This window comes from Nicotiana tomentosiformis, chromosome 11 (genome assembly GCF_000390325.3).
Source record: "Nicotiana tomentosiformis chromosome 11, ASM39032v3, whole genome shotgun sequence".
Classification (NCBI taxonomy): domain Eukaryota; kingdom Viridiplantae; phylum Streptophyta; class Magnoliopsida; order Solanales; family Solanaceae; genus Nicotiana; species Nicotiana tomentosiformis.
Window position 1 is genome coordinate 57,894,354 of NC_090822.1, and position 15,447 is coordinate 57,909,800.

At 37.7% G+C, this 15,447-nt stretch overlaps 3 protein-coding genes across 3 annotated transcripts; 1 reads left to right on the forward strand and 2 right to left on the reverse strand.

Annotated features, from left to right (window-relative positions):
• Window positions 1-670: 670 nt before the first annotated feature.
• Window positions 671-2,989, reverse strand: LOC104102011 (uncharacterized). The gene has a single exon (XM_009609592.4). It carries the CDS (start codon window positions 2,715-2,717, stop codon window positions 774-776), a length of 1,944 nt encoding a protein of 647 aa, XP_009607887.1. The 5' UTR covers window positions 2,718-2,989; the 3' UTR covers window positions 671-773.
• Window positions 2,990-6,495: 3,506 nt separating this feature from the next.
• LOC104102010 (uncharacterized) lies at window positions 6,496-7,686 on the forward strand. Its single transcript, XM_070189278.1, has one exon. The coding sequence runs from the start codon at window positions 6,496-6,498 to the stop codon at window positions 7,684-7,686; it is 1,191 nt and encodes a 396-aa protein (XP_070045379.1).
• Window positions 7,687-11,286: 3,600 nt separating this feature from the next.
• Window positions 11,287-15,447, reverse strand: LOC104102006 (pentatricopeptide repeat-containing protein At2g32630). The gene is made up of 3 exons (XM_009609588.4): window positions 14,183-15,447; window positions 11,671-12,746; window positions 11,287-11,580 (listed from the first exon to the last, which is right to left on the reverse strand). The coding sequence occupies exons 1-2, from the start codon at window positions 15,290-15,292 to the stop codon at window positions 11,694-11,696; spliced, it is 2,163 nt and encodes a 720-aa protein (XP_009607883.1). The 5' UTR covers window positions 15,293-15,447; the 3' UTR covers window positions 11,287-11,580; window positions 11,671-11,693.

Genomic DNA, 15,447 nt, shown 5'->3' on the forward strand with positions numbered 1-15,447 from the left:
CATTGTTACATAGGCTCCTATGTAAACATGTTTATAGTTTCAAGTTATCAAATCCTTCCAACTTTAACTATAAATAACTGAGTAAGCTAAGGTGTTTGATTAGATATGAATCTACACCTACCGCCCTAATGTTAATAAATGAGAATTTTAATGTTTTCTTTTCTGGGGATAATGGAATATCAACATAGGCCCAATTGTTTGTATAAATAACTTTGTGAATTTCTTTAGTAACCTATTAAAGACTCCTACAAGCTTTTAAGTTTAACAGCAATCAGTAAAACCTTCTTTTACAGGAAACTAGAGACCATGATATAGCCGATTTCTTGAGTACTGATTTGAAATACTTTTTCATGCTTTGTCTTCTAAGTAAGTAGCCTAATATCCCCCCCCCCCCCCCCCCCGCGGGCCCAAGAGACAATCTTTTATGTGGAGGCTAGGTTACTTTGTGTTAAAGTAGGATGATATGCTTTCAATGTGAAAACAGTAAAATTGCCAGTTTCTTCTGTTCTTTAGCATGGTTAATTTGTTTAAAAAATTGAGTCAACTTGAAAGAAATACTATCGCTGTTTTAATTACCAAGCGATTTCTTTTCATCTTTTTGTTTCAATTGAGAATTTTACCTACTCTCCTTGCTCACAACAAACCTGCTGAAGTGGACCAAACAAGCATATCTCATGAATCACTCACATCTTTATTACATTTGCTTGACACATATATTATAAAATATGTATACAAGGAATTTTTGAGATCAAGTGTAGTTGTTTAAAGAACGTTTATCTTGTTATTTTTTTCTTCTCATTGCAGCCAACTCGACAACCATGTCGCCGAGGTTTATCTGGATCAGAATCACTTGATTCAAGGAAAAGGCCTCTGAGACATCTCCTTCTGATTGTTCTAGCAGGTGTAACATTGACTTCTGCCTTGTGTGCATCAAACAGACTTGAATGTACAGGTTCTGAAGGGATCGACATGTGTACACCTGGATCTCTTTCTGTTATGGAACTATTAAATACAATAGAGTTGTTGATTCCCTGTACATTGCAATTAATGTATGCAGCTATGGTTTGATCTTCCTTAGTCTTTGAATCTTTTGGACTTCCCTCCCCATCTGTGGTTGTGTCAGCACTTTCATCAGGGTTGATTTTGTATCCTCTGTGAATGTGGATTCGCCCTCCTTTTGTGGATGAATCGGAGCCAAGTTGCATAGATGCTCCTCTATTATCACCTGCAAGAGTGATCACATTCACTGGCGTTTTTCCGGTTTTTTGCGTGTCATCTCCAACTGCCACTCTATTAAGAACCTTTGAGATGTTATCTTTGATCTCTTTGTGAATGGGAATATGTGCTTCATTGGATACTACAGTTTTATGACTAGAACCACTGACCACAGTTTTGTTTCTTGGCTGAGTTGTAGTTGTTCTTGTCTGCCTTCCATTAGATCCAGAGTTTTTCAAAACCTGATCTTTGCTAGAACCCTCTTGCTTCGATTGAACTTCAGGGGTTCTTTCTCCAGCACCATAGTCTTTACGTCTAGATTCTTGCACTACTTCTTTGGTTTCCTGATTGTTGGTATCTGACTCTTTGAGCATTTTAGGTTCACCACTGATACTGGAAGAATCTGATTTCTCAGATGGACCTTTTGTAATGCCTGTTATAGTGGATTTTGGCACTGATTCTTCTGAAGGTTGCATTGCCTTGTCTGTGAACCTTATTTTTGCTTCAGAGTCCGCATCTGACTTGGTTTCTTTCTTGGTTCGAAGCTCCATTTGTTCTGTTGCTTCTTTATCTGCTTCTATGGATTTGGAAGAAGGCTTTGAAATCCCATGCAATGATTGTGGTGGCGATGTTGGCAGAGTAGTTTCCTGATTCTTTTCATGCATTTGAGATTTCACAACGGATGGAGAGTTTGAAGACTCCTGGCCTGCTTTAGATGAAAGGACGTGGGGAGCTTTGCGTGTTGGGGAGGATGTTGGAGTCATAGCTGGTGATTGAGGAGCTGAGCGAGATGGAGATTGGGATTGAGATGCACGAGACCTATTTGCTGCACCAGATGGTGAAGCTGGTTGAGATGTATTACGGGACTTGTTAGTTGCTTGAGATGGTGAGGAAGGTTGAGACTCGTTCTTAGATGCCCGATTCTTGGGAGAGGGAGCTGCCCCTGCGGGCCTAAATGGTGGCCTCTGAGCAACCTTTGGTGTAGTAGGGTTACTGGTGGTGGTTTGAGACGTAGGCCGAGCTGGAGAATTGGTGGAGGTAGAGCTCATATTTGAGGCTTGGGTAGGGGTTCGGGTTTCAGTCGAAGAGCCAGCAGTGGTAGGAGTAGCAGGTGATTGGCTTGTGCTTGGGGTGGAGGATTCGATAGGACGAGGTGGAGAGATAGATGGTGTTGGAGTTGTGCTGGTTTTGGTGTTGGGCAGCTGATTATTGTCCAGAGTTCCAGCTTTAGTTGGTGAAGTAGGAATTGAAGGAGTGGCGTTTCTCGTGGGGTTGGGTGGCTGGTTGTTGGTTGGGGTTTCAGCTCTGGACAGATTGTTTGCGCTGGTCCATGCAGCTGGCTGTGACCCTGCTGCTGGTCGAGTTGCCGGAGAGGGAGCCGTGCCAGCATTGGGTCGAGTAGATGGTTGGGTTGCTGGTGCTGGAGGTGGAGGTGGAGGTGGAGGTGGTTCATCTCGAGACCAAGGAAGGCGAAAGCGAAACGATGACCTCCGTGCTGCCATTTAACAAGGATGTTGTGTGAAGGAAATGAATATTTGCAATACTTTGATTATCTGGTTTTGATTCGAAATGAGCGTTGAAACTAATATAAATAGGTTTCCTTTTGATACCTTGGAACATTTCTGACATTGCTTTGCTTCTTTTCCCCTCTCAAAGAATAACCGTTTTCTGGGAAGTCTATTGTGAAAGTTGCTTCCTTTAAGAGGTTTAGCTTTTAAAGTATACTTTCTAACCGTTTGGCCAATGTCCAACTCTATAATATTATAAAGAATTTCAAAATTTTACTCGAACACATTTTCTCGCTTCATATTCTTGTCCTGGTGTAAGTTGAATTGCACAACAATGCGGCAAGCAAAACACACTTGCCTAAGACAACCACTCTTACAATAGGGCAAACCATATTTCCTTGCCAAAGATCATTATAAAAGAGGTTGAGAAAAAAGAAAAAGGAAAAAAGAAAACAAGACAAGAAAAACCACAAAAAAGTTATGTTCAGCAATATGCTATCAGTTGTCTAATGCCTCTCCAAGAAGCAAAGCATAAAACAAAATTCAGAGGAAGAGCTCATCATTCTCTCTTTTCTGACCTAGTTGTTTAAGCAAAGAATGTAACCTACAACAACCAACGAAGGGAGAACATTCTTCCTAGGGAATCTCTCAAGTAGTACAGATAATCTTTCATCACCAGACCAAACTACAGTGCATTTGCATGCGTAACTGCTTTCACACATATGCCATTTATTAACATTCATTCTGCCGCACAAATAGTGCTTGCAGAATGAAGAGGGTACCATTTAGTTAAATGGAAGACTCTTACTCTCCGCTAGAAACAGGGAGGCTTGGGAATCAAAAACTTGAGGAAACATAACCAAAGCCTCCTCATCAAATGCCTATGGAGATATACTAATGAAGAACATTCGTTATGGAGGATGGTAATTAAAAACAAATATGGAGAGGAGGGGCCTTGGAAAACAAAAAAAGTAACCTCTCCATATGGGGTAAGTGTTTGGAAGGCAATTAGAGCTCTTTGGCAAATTTTCAGCAACAAAATCAGCTTTAGAGTGGGGAATGGGCAGAACACCTCTTTTTGGGAAGACAACTGGTTGGGGCATGAGCCTTTGAAAACAATGTATCCTGATATTTTTTTCATAAATCAGCAGCAGAAGGCCACTATCTATGATGTTTGGTCAGCTCAAGGATGGAATCTCACTTATAGAAGATTTTTGAATGATTGGGAGATCACTAGAATCACAGACTTCTACAACACACTCAATCATTTTACAGGGGTGAATCTGAATGCTGGTGAGGCATGGTGGCTGAGGCACAGTCTGTTAAATCTTCTTATCAGGTGCTTAATCAAACAAACATGATGACTGATCTTTGGCCATGGAAACACATATGGAAAGCCAAAATCCCTTACAAAGTGGCATGTTTTGTTTGGTTGGTAGTTAAACATACCTGTTTAACACAGGACAATTTAATGAAAAAAGGTGTGCAGTTGTGCTCAAGATGTCATCTATGTGGAAGAAAAGCAGAAACTAATAGTCATTTGTTCTTACACTGCACCGTGACTGTTCAAATTTGGAACATATTCCTAGCATTAACAGGGATACACTCAGGGGCGGATCTATATATACGGTTCGGGGTGGTACGCCACCCGCAAGTTTCGACAAAAACCTTATGTATATATGTAAATATGTATAAGAAATAGAATATATATATTTAAAGTGCCACCCGTAGAACAAAAGTGGCAAAGGTGCCAGTGGCAAGGGTCTGCCTTTTCGTTCAGCAGGGCAAGAGTTCGAATCCAGGCGGGAGCAAATAAATTTTTGGCTTACATTCAGTTGCAATTTAAGAAAATTAAGTACACTACACATCACACTCTTCTATATTTTATAGTAAATATTTTACTTTTCTGTTTGTTTGTTTAAGAAAATTAAGTACGCTACACGGCACACTCTTCTATATTTTATAGTAAATATTTTACTTTTCTGTTTGTTTGTTTGTTTAGGTATAAACAAATAAGATAAAATAAAAATAAAAGTACTCTTTATAGAATATTCTCTTATAATTAAAGGTAAAACAATGTCCCAATTCCCCAAGTCCATTTTTTCCTTTCCCTTTCTCCGATTCTTGCTGCTTCAGCCTTCATTCACACCACTGCTTCTACTTCTTGCTTCTCTGTTAGACTGTTACTGTAAGCATTTATTTTGCTTTACCTTTGCGGATGCTTGATGCTTCACACATTCATTGCTCACTAGTCATTGCACTACGCCCACCATTGTAAAGTTTCCTCAATCCTCACCTCCTCATGTTTATTTCTTAACCCTATGTGGCTATTTTTTTCCCATCAAATATATGTTCTTGCTATATTTTTATTTTGTATTTAGTTGGATATTAGTGTTCTTGCTAAACTTGATTGTCACTATTTTGATTTTTTTTGTTATGTATTTCTTTGGTTGTGTTTGAAAATCAAATGTCTCTTAAATGGTTTCACTGTAGAATTTAAAATAACTAAACTTATTGATGGTATGACCTGGTAGAAATTGTTCTATATTTCTCACTAGAATGAACTTCTATTTTATAGGAATTGATTGAGATGGATAAATTTGTCACGAGGTTGGACCATTCTCGACCAAGTCCTAGTTGTCAATCCTTGATCCAAGCGAATGCCAATCATTCCTATCTTATAAATAAACTCGATTTGGGATCACTTAAAGGCGATCCAGGAGAAAGAATACATATTGCTGACTATAACCCTAGAATACGAGATGAAGTAAGGAAATATTACAATCAACAAGGTCCTTGTCAACCTTCCAAGCATCAATTTCCCAAAACTCAAATAGGAGGAAGAATGCTTCAATTTGTTCCAAGTTGGTTCAATGGTCAATTTTTTAAATGGTTGGAGTATAGTGTGAAGAAAGATGCGGCATTTTGCTTATGTTGTTATTTGTTCAAAAATAAATTTATTCATGGAAGTACGGGTGAATTTTATACTAAAAATGATTTTAGGGCTTGGAATAAGGGTCTTAAAAGATTGTGTTTACATGTTGGTGATGTTAATAGGGTCCATGATAAATGTTTCAAGAAGATACTAGATTTATCAAATCATCATCAATCAATTCAAGTTATTTTTTATAAGCACTCCAAGAAATTAAAAAGTGAGTATCGAATGCGTTTAGAAGCATCAATTGGTGTGGCAAGACTTCTATTGTTGTATGGATTGACTTTTAGGGGCCATGACGAAAGTGAATCTTCAACAAATCAAGGCCTCTTTCTAAGATTCTTATGATGGCATGGGGACAAGCATCTGGATGTGGGAAAAGTAATATTAGAAAATGCTCCACAAAATGATACTTTGACTTGCCCTATGATCCAAAAGGATATTATCAATGCTTGTGCAAAAGAAATATTAAAGGCTATAATTGGAGACTTGAATGGAAATTATTTTGGTATATTAGTTGATGAGTCCAAAGATATCTTACACAAAGAACAAATGACTCTTGTTTTGCGTTATGTTAATAAAAATGGTGAAGTGGTAGAGTGATTTGTTGGTCTTGTCTATGTTAGTGATACATCGGCATGCTCATTGAAGGAAGCAATCTACTCTTTGCTTTCGGACCACTTACTAAGTCCGTCTCAAATACGTGGACAAGGTTATGATGGAGCTAGTAACATAAGGGGAGAGATAAGTGGGCTTAAGACTTTGATTATGAAAAATAGCTCATCGGCATATTACATACATTGCTTTGCTCATCAATTGCAATTAACACTTGTAGCTATGTCTAAAAAATATTTGGATGTCGAAGACTTCTTTTGTCATGTTACTAATGTATTGAATGTCATTGGAGTATCTTTTAAGCGCAGAGATTTGCTTCGCCATCTTCAAGCTGAAAAACTGGAGCAATTACTTGAGTCCGGTGAAATTCATACCGGGCGAGGACTAAATCAAGAACACGGGCTTCAAAGACCAGGTGATACTCGTTGGGGATCATATTTCAAAACATTAGATAACGTTATTGTTATTTTCTCATCTATTATTCGTGTACTTGAAGTGATTGAACATGAACGTTCCACCTCAAATGAGAGAAATCAAGCAAAATATCTTTTGAGTGAGATAATAACATTCAAATTTGTTTTTATGCTTCACTTGATGTTGAAAGTTTTGGTAATGTCAAATGAGTTGAACAAGATCCTACAAAAGAGAGATCAAGATATTGTTAATGCCGTGGAGTTTCTTAATATTACAAAGAAAAGATTGCAAGATATGAGGGAAACTGGATGGGAATCTTTGCTAGATGATGTTTCCTCATTTTGTCATATGCATGATATTATGATTCCCAAGATGGATGAATCCTATTTTCCTGAAAAGTCGAAGCGTAAGTCTTTTGGTATTTGTTATTCACACCACTTGTGTGTTGATATCTTTTATGTTGTAATTGATGTGCAACTTCAAGAGCTTAATGACCGTTTTGATGTAGTGAGTAGCGATTTGCTTCTTAGGATGGCTAGTTTGAATTCAGCCAATTCTTTTGCTAATTTTGATAAAAGTAGAATAATGACTTTAGCAAAATGTTACCCAAATGAGTTTGATGAAGTACACATTCGAGACTTGAGTTATCAACTAGATACTTTCATAATTCATATGCGAGTTGGCAATCCCAAGTTCTCCAACTTGCAAGGAATTAGTGATTTGGCAAAAGCATTGGTTGAGACAAATCTTGTGGAGACTAATTCGTATGTTTATTTACTTGTGAAGTTAACTCTGATTTTACATGTTGCTACCGCAACTGTGGAGAGAGCATTCTCATCCATGAAGCAGATAAAGAATGAAGAGAGGAACAATATGGGTGATCAATATTTAAATGATTGTTTAATTTGTTACATAGAGCGTGATGTATTTACAAATGTAAGTAATGATGTCATTATTGATCGTTTTCAAAATATGAAAGCTCGTCGAGGACAATTGTAAATTGATTGTATATGATATTAAAAATGTTGTTGGAAGTTTTATGCTTTGCATCAATTAGTTATAGTTATTATATTTTCTTTCGTTTGATCTATTTGTCTATATACCCCGAAGTCCCGAATCGACGCTCGAGTTGATCACATCGATTAGGTCGGCACCCATAACCCCTAAATCCTGGATCCGCCTCTGGATACACTGGGTCATGTCAAATAGCACCAAGGTAAATCTTGTTAAGGTGAACATCATGAAAGGTATATAAATTCTCTTTCATGTGGAAGGGCCGTGACGATAGAAGAAACAGAAACAAGGCACAAAAACATTATTACTATCAACTTTGACAACTAGAATTAGCTATACATAGTCTCAACAGTTTTGGTCTTTCACCAAAAGAGAACAAAGCACCTCTCTAGATTCCAGAAATGTCAATTTCAGATTCAGTTTCTGCTTGCTACTGAACGGGAGACTATTGCCCTTACTGAATATCAAAAGCCCTATGAGGACTTGATGATGTAGCTCAAGTTGTAAGCAACAATAGCCCCTGAACCTTGTCTAACATAGCTAGCAGAATATCCATTTCATGCAAGGTCATGCAGCAACTCATCAGAATAATACTTTCCTGAGACTGAACATTGCCCCAGTATTCGTCGTGAGTCAATATCATAATCCTATAGGAATGCTTTTAACTACGGAGTATTTTATTTTCTATCTTTTCCATTTTACTAGAGGCAAAAAGGATTTCTTGACTGACATAAATGCTGCACTAACATGGAAAGTAGCAGCTTGATAATATTCAAGAAGGAATACCACCGCCTCATCAATTTCAAGTGCACCAAGTCCCTCCCTCCCTCCCTCTGAGGAAATAGTTTAATGATTCAAAAAGTGACTAAAGAGGCACCACAGCATTGCCAAAGAATGACAGGAAGTACAGTGTAAACTAGACTCAAGGCCTCCACAGCACATTAACACAAGCACTAACTCTGAGGAAATAGTTCCCAGGCCTAAAATAGATAAGATAGCAAAATAGAACTCCCTCCCTCCCTCTCCAAAAGACCCGACGTATTAAACAACAGTAGAGCAAGAATTACAATCTTTTCTAATGATTCAAAATTGATTAAAGAGGCGCCACAACATTGCCAAAGAACAAAGAAAGTACAGTGTAAGCTAGACTCAGACCTTCCAGCACATCAAGACAAGCATTAACTCTAGTTCCCTGGCCCAGAAATAGATAAGGTAGCAAAATAGAACACATGGTCTTGCGGTTTAGGTGGATGGATTATCTGGGATATAGTCATGATTCCTTCCACTCTTTCAGTTGTATTTAATTACTCCAGGAGTATGCTATTATCTTAAGGACAAAATCTGGTTTGCAACATGAAAATCATGCATGCAAGGTCCATTTCAAAAAAGGACCTTGTATGGCATTTTGTTTTTTTTACTTCTCAAAAAAGGTCCATATCACGGTATAAAAAATTAAGTACCTTTTTAGAAGGATCAGAACTAAGTAATTCCCTCATACCCAGAATAAGATCAGAAATATCAAATCCATCATAATCAGGAACTTAATATGGTCGATGATATATGTCTCAGCCATTAATCGGCGTTGCTCTTTTTTTTTTTTCCAAATTCAATTCTGGAAAATTATGAATAGGGAGAACACACAGGTGGTAGAGACCGCTGAAAACTATACATGCAGATACCAGAAGACAATTCTCGTCTAGCAAATTGCAAATCCAGATTGACATGCTAAAAGACAATATTTATTATATTCATAGTCCAACTCCCAAGTTTCAAAGCTATTTTGTAACTAGACTCTTATTACTACTACTGAACAAATGAGTGAATAAACAACATGAAAGAAATATTTTGATCGGAAATTTTATATTTGTGGGAGAATTGATGCAATTCATTATTCTTCAAAGAGTCAAACGCGATGCTTTAGGCTACAGATTGCATGATATCCTTGTAACAGACTACAAAAAACTGGGTACACTTTTGAAAAAGTAAGTATTAATAAAAAACAGGGTACATAAGACAGATACCCCCTAAACACAATTTCAAGTACTTTACTCCCATCAAAGAGAAGTCTATGCTAAAAGCACCACAGAATAATTAACACTATGAGCTATCGTCCACCTATGCATACTGGAAAAAATCAGCAAGGTCGTATGCATTTTCACAAGTGCGTGCAAATTCTATGCATATTCCTTTTTTACTTTTTAACAAAGAGATGAAAATCCGCCTAGAAGAACATGTAGACTAGATATACCAGTCAACTTGTGATTTAGCATCAAAGTAAAAGGCAGCTTAGGCTAAATAGAAACTAGATAAGAGAAGACACAGACTCCTTTCAAGCACTTCCGAAGATTCAACTCGTTTGAGACAGTTGAAGCTATAAAGAAGCTACACTTTACAAGCAGCACTTTCTATTTACGTGTTTCATATGTTTTCTATCTTATAATGTCTGCATAACCTTTTTGGTTTACAAGGTACGGGAGCATGAAAATCACAGAAAGCTAATCGCCATTGATAATTTTTGCAGTCTCAACAAAATGACATAGTTAATAAATATAAAAGATGCAGATTGTTTGATTTGGTGCTTGCGAGCACTATTTGTATGTCTTCTCGGCTTTGCCACCTTTATTCAGTTTTCTGATTACTTTCCAACCTTTTGAACAGGACAAGATGCTAACTGTCACATCTTATACTGATATTCTTATACTGCTCATGATATGAAAGCAGTACTTTTGTTGTATAGAGAGAACAAGATCATTTAAGACAGAAAAAATATAGGTTTTCCTTTTATTGCCAGAAGAGAAATAGACTTGACTCGTGAAGGAAAATGATGGACTATGCTACAATTGCAGAGAATGAAATGTGACATGCCCTAGTTATCTATGGAAAGGTAGTAGGCATAATTTCTGATGTAGATATTCTTAAAGCATTGGTGGAGCATCAAACTCAAGAAGTGAAGCCACTAATTAATAAATAAGGGGATACTACTAGTGAAACCTAATGAACAAATATGCCTAGCAAGCTACAATTGTCATGCTCTGCTAGTTACAAATGTAGCCAACTCAAAGAAACTAATGTCATCTTGTCAGTGGGTCTCTTCAAATAGCTGCTAAAACAATTTCATCTGCCCACAAACAATTAACTAGCAGATCAATTGTACCCAATTTGATGAATCTTTTATAAATGGTGTCATAGGATTTAGAAAGATTTGAGAAGTAAAACATCCAATCCATCAGCAGATAGAGTCCCCCACTGACACAAAAGCAAAGAAATTCTGTGCCAGAAGTAGAAGAGCACTCTTCAATGATACAATTATGCACAGTGCAGATATATTTGCGCAAAAGGAGAGTACAGGGTGTCAAGACATCTTATGTCGAAATTAAAGTGCTACTACATTTGCAATTAGACCCCTCCTATAAATGATTGAGACTCTGCAAAAGTCAAGAGTTAGCTGATTGAAATCTGAACACACATGACCAGACGATAAACACTGCTAGCCTGCTACTATTGCCAGGATATTGCTAAACAGCTAAGTACCGCAGCCTCAAATAAATATATTTTAACTTAAACCCAATGCATTTTTAGTGGATGAGAAAATCAGTTTACCACAGTCCTTTTAATGTTGATTTCCAAGATCAATTCAACAGTCCCGAGTAATAAGGCTATGAAAAAAAAAGGCATTAAGAAATGAAAGAGCTGCAACAAACATCACAACGACGACAATTGATGCACCTGATAATGGAGGAGACATTTATAAGACGTCAAAAACTTATTAACTATTCTGTCAAAGAACAACAATAAAGGCAGAAAGGCATGGCCGCAAATGTTCTAGAACAGTAATCCCCTTGCTGCTTTAAGTTTAAGGAGAAAATCTCATGGTGGTTCCTGGATCACATGGAGGCAATTAACTCTTAAAGGCTTCAAATCATTAAAACACACTTTCAAGAGCCAAATGTCAAGATAGCACTAACTTGCCTTCTAAATGCAAATGACCAACATTATCTTACAGATGGTCTCCTGCGGAGAAAAGTTTGAGATGCCTGGAGCGTTACTTTAAGTTGCTCGGATACTGTAAATCCCCGACCTTCCATCAATCCTTGGAACTTTTGAGCATCTTGTACAAATCCACCAGCTATAAGTGACTGTATAATCCTCTCAAATTCTTCTGGTCCCAACTGCTCCTTTTTGGCCTCCAAAACTCCAAGAGCTTGAAGAGCCTTTTTCTCAGCATTAGCTCTTGCATACATGTCACATAGACTAATATGAACCTTAAATGGAGGAGCCTCACCCTGCTCAGCAATCTTATCCAAGAGTTGTTCAGCTTCATCAATTAGCTGCATTTTACCCATCCAATCCACCAAAACAGAGTAAGTAGCCACCCCAGGCTCAAAACCATCTTTCTCAAGCTCCATTAGAAGATTTAAGGCTTTATCCAATAGGTTCTTCTTCTCATAAGCTGCTATCATGCTAGCAGTGCATCTATCATCTGGCTTGTGCCCAAGTTTAATCATGTAATCAAAATTATGCCTTGCCTGATCAGGGTCACCAGCTTTGCCAAATGCCTCAACAAGTAATGTACATGACTCTAAAGTGGGCTGAAACCCTGAAAACTGCATTGTAGTTGCTATTCTTTGGGCTCCATTAACATCACCACGCTGAGCAAATGACCTTAGGAGGGCCATAAAAATCTCCTTAGAGGGCTTGATGTCTCTTGCCTCCATTTCCCTCATCAATGATTCACCCAACTTTGGTTCGCCAGCATTTACATAGGCTAAGATCATGGAATTGTAAACTCCCATGTCTGGTAGGAATCCTTGAGTCCTCAAGCTTTCGAATGCAGCTTTTGCCTGATCCAGATCACCTGCTTTGCTGTACATGTGAACCATGGTTGTTGATGTGAGAATATCAGGTACAATTCCATTTTCACTCATCTTTTTGATAATTCTCTCAGCATCTGCTAGGCGGTTGTCTCTAGCATGGGCATCAATGAGTTTGGAGTAGTCACGTATGTTTGTTTGGAAGGACTCTTCACCGAGCACATGTTCTGCAATCTAAACATGTTCAATAAAAATCAGACTTACCCAATACTTAAAGAACAATTTAAACTTCATCAAAAACTTAAAAACAATTTAAATACAGAATTTTCAAAATATTTGGTTATTGATGCAACAGTGGGTCAAATATTTCTATATCGGCAAAAGTTATAATTTCACTAACTTCTTTGTAAGCATTTCACTAACTAATCTAACTCCATCCTTGCGTTCCTCACAGGATGAACAGGAAACAAGAAAACCATACAGATTGCAGCACTACACCAGTGCATAAGACCACAAGGCGGCAGATACTTCTTATCTCAAGATTATTTTTCCCAACGTGTGAAGATTTCATCATAACAATCCTACTTTCTTAACTGGAAGAACCCAAAAAAGTTAGAAGAAACCTAATCTGATTATAAATTCCTATATTTCTCTACATTATCAGTAAGATGAAAAGGCATTCAAGAACAAGTGAATTAAGGATATTAACTTAAAGTCTCCAACATTTTGTAGGGCCATTATCTAGTTTGATTTTGTTCTAAAAATTGAGTCGCTGACTTTGATGTGTCAGACAAATACAGTCAGAGTAAAAAGCAACTCAAAAACTAAAGAAGTAAAAATATAACGACAGATGTAATCAGATAAAAAATGTTCACACCAGATATCATGGCATAGGACATTGAGCAAAGAGCCATAGACTTGATAATCTGGTAATTTTGCTTCATTTTGATAATAAGTGTCTGATATGCTCAAAATGTTTCTAGTTTGGCTTATATACCATAATCTACTTCTTGTCTAGTGTCTGACTATATGTGCAAATTGATAGGCCATTTCTTTCTTCTGCTTCTTCCTCTATCTTTTGGTCTTTTATGCTTTTTGAAAAGGTTTTCTATATATGTTCCTCCGCGCATGTACACTTTTTGAAAAAGAAGTTCAACATTTCTTGAACAATACTTTTTCTTTTCTAACAATACTTAATTTCATAAGAAAAAGGTTGCTTTGGTACAATTGATTGAGGACTGGCAAATTTATAAAGTTAACTAGAATGTGCAGAATGACGTAAAAAAAGCATATAGAAATAAAAATTACTAAGAAAAATGTATGCCCTTAGCTAATGCCTTTGCTTGGATCCAAGTATATTTATGAGCATTATCATACTATCAGGCATTTCCTTGAGCCGACTGTCTATTGGAAACACGCTCGCTACCTTCACAAGGTAGGGATAAAGCTTGCGTACACACTACCCTCCCCAGACCTCACTTGTGAGATTACACTAGGTTTATTGTTGTGGTTGTTATCATACTATCAGGCACAAGCTCGTGATCCTAAATTCTCTAGATTTGTTGCGTGGACCCCACTTGACACTACAACAATGGTAGGAATGAAAGTCAAAATGCACGACAATTATTCAAAATCATGCAACTAAAAAAAACTTAACAAGGAAGGAATACCTTCAAATATAGATGAGGATTTCGTTCCTTCAATCTATCAAGTAAATTGACCCAGTCTACCCTGGTAGGTTGGAGAAGTTCTACCCACTCAGCTAGAAGTAGAGAGGCATCATCTTCCTCTTGTGAAGCAAGGATTTTGTCAGTAACAATTTTGCACTTGCCAGCTATTGGTTTTGGTTCTTGAGGCCATATGATTTTTTCAGCTTCATGAATCTTATCGGCCACTGCAGACCATTTCGAATTAGACAAATCAAGTCCATAAATCTTGTAGTTAAGCTTCCCACGCCTTTTCGGAAGAGACACAACTTTAGGCTCCTCCTCTGCACCAACACTGTCCTGCTCCACGGCCATGGCCCCAATACCACCATATGAGCTCCCTTCTTGAGCTGATTTTTCTTCCTCTTCCTTAAGACGTTCAAGACTCTGATAAAACTCACTCTCCTCCATCTTCTCACGTGCCCATTTGAACCTATACTCCCTAAGCATGTCTCCACGTATACCCACTTCACCAGCAAACCTACACATCTCCTTAACTTCCTCAGCTTGAAGAAAGTTCTTCATTTTCTCCTTCCTTTTTGCTTTCTCCATATCTTCCAACACCACATTGCTCACCTCCCACACTGTCTTCCATAAATCCTCACTAAAATCTTCTGACGCCGCCACTGCAGACCCCATCATCTGATCAAAACCACCCTTTTCCAGCTCAGATACAACCTTCCCTACAATAACCAAAAGCATCCCATCAATTGTTTTCTTCTCAAAATCTGGATACACTTCAACCAGCTTTCCACGCATTATCCAAACGAATCTCGACAGGAAATCGTTCATTGTGGCATCATCCTCTGACTCGGTTTCTGACTCGCTTACCATTTCTTCAGCTGTGTGAACGAATCTTTTATTGCCCCAATATTCCATTTTTCGAAATTTTGGATTTTGGGGTTGGAAAAGATCAGTGCGATACTTCGTCGAACAGATGGAAGGTGTAATGGAGGATGTAGTGATTGGAGCATTCTGGTGAAAATGGGGGTATTGAGATAGAATTCTTATGTTACCATTGAGTTTTGACAGATTGTTGATAGTTTGTTTGGAAATTAAGTGCTTCATATTCATTTCTGATTTTCAGAAAGAAAATTTGGATTGGGGAAGTGAGAACTAGGGTTTTGTGAAATAATAAACCCTGATACAAAGAAAAGCTTGCCAAGAGGGCTGTTGGGCGGCTTTCAGAACCCGCGCGACTTTTGATTAAAGCAAACTTAAAAAAGGAA

Bases quoted from the DNA above. Each gene is read 5' to 3' on its own strand.
- LOC104102011 (XM_009609592.4), bottom strand. From the start codon at position 2,717: ATGGCAGCACGGAGGTCATCGTTTCGCTTTCGCCTTCCTTGGTCTCGA.
- LOC104102010 (XM_070189278.1), top strand. From the start codon at position 6,496: ATGTCTAAAAAATATTTGGATGTCGAAGACTTCTTTTGTCATGTTACT.
- LOC104102006 (XM_009609588.4), bottom strand. From the start codon at position 15,292: ATGAATATGAAGCACTTAATTTCCAAACAAACTATCAACAATCTGTCA. The intron at 12,747-14,182 runs GTATTCCTTCCT...GAACATGTTTAG, and splicing joins ATCCTCATCTATATTTGAAG to ATTGCAGAACATGTGCTCGG.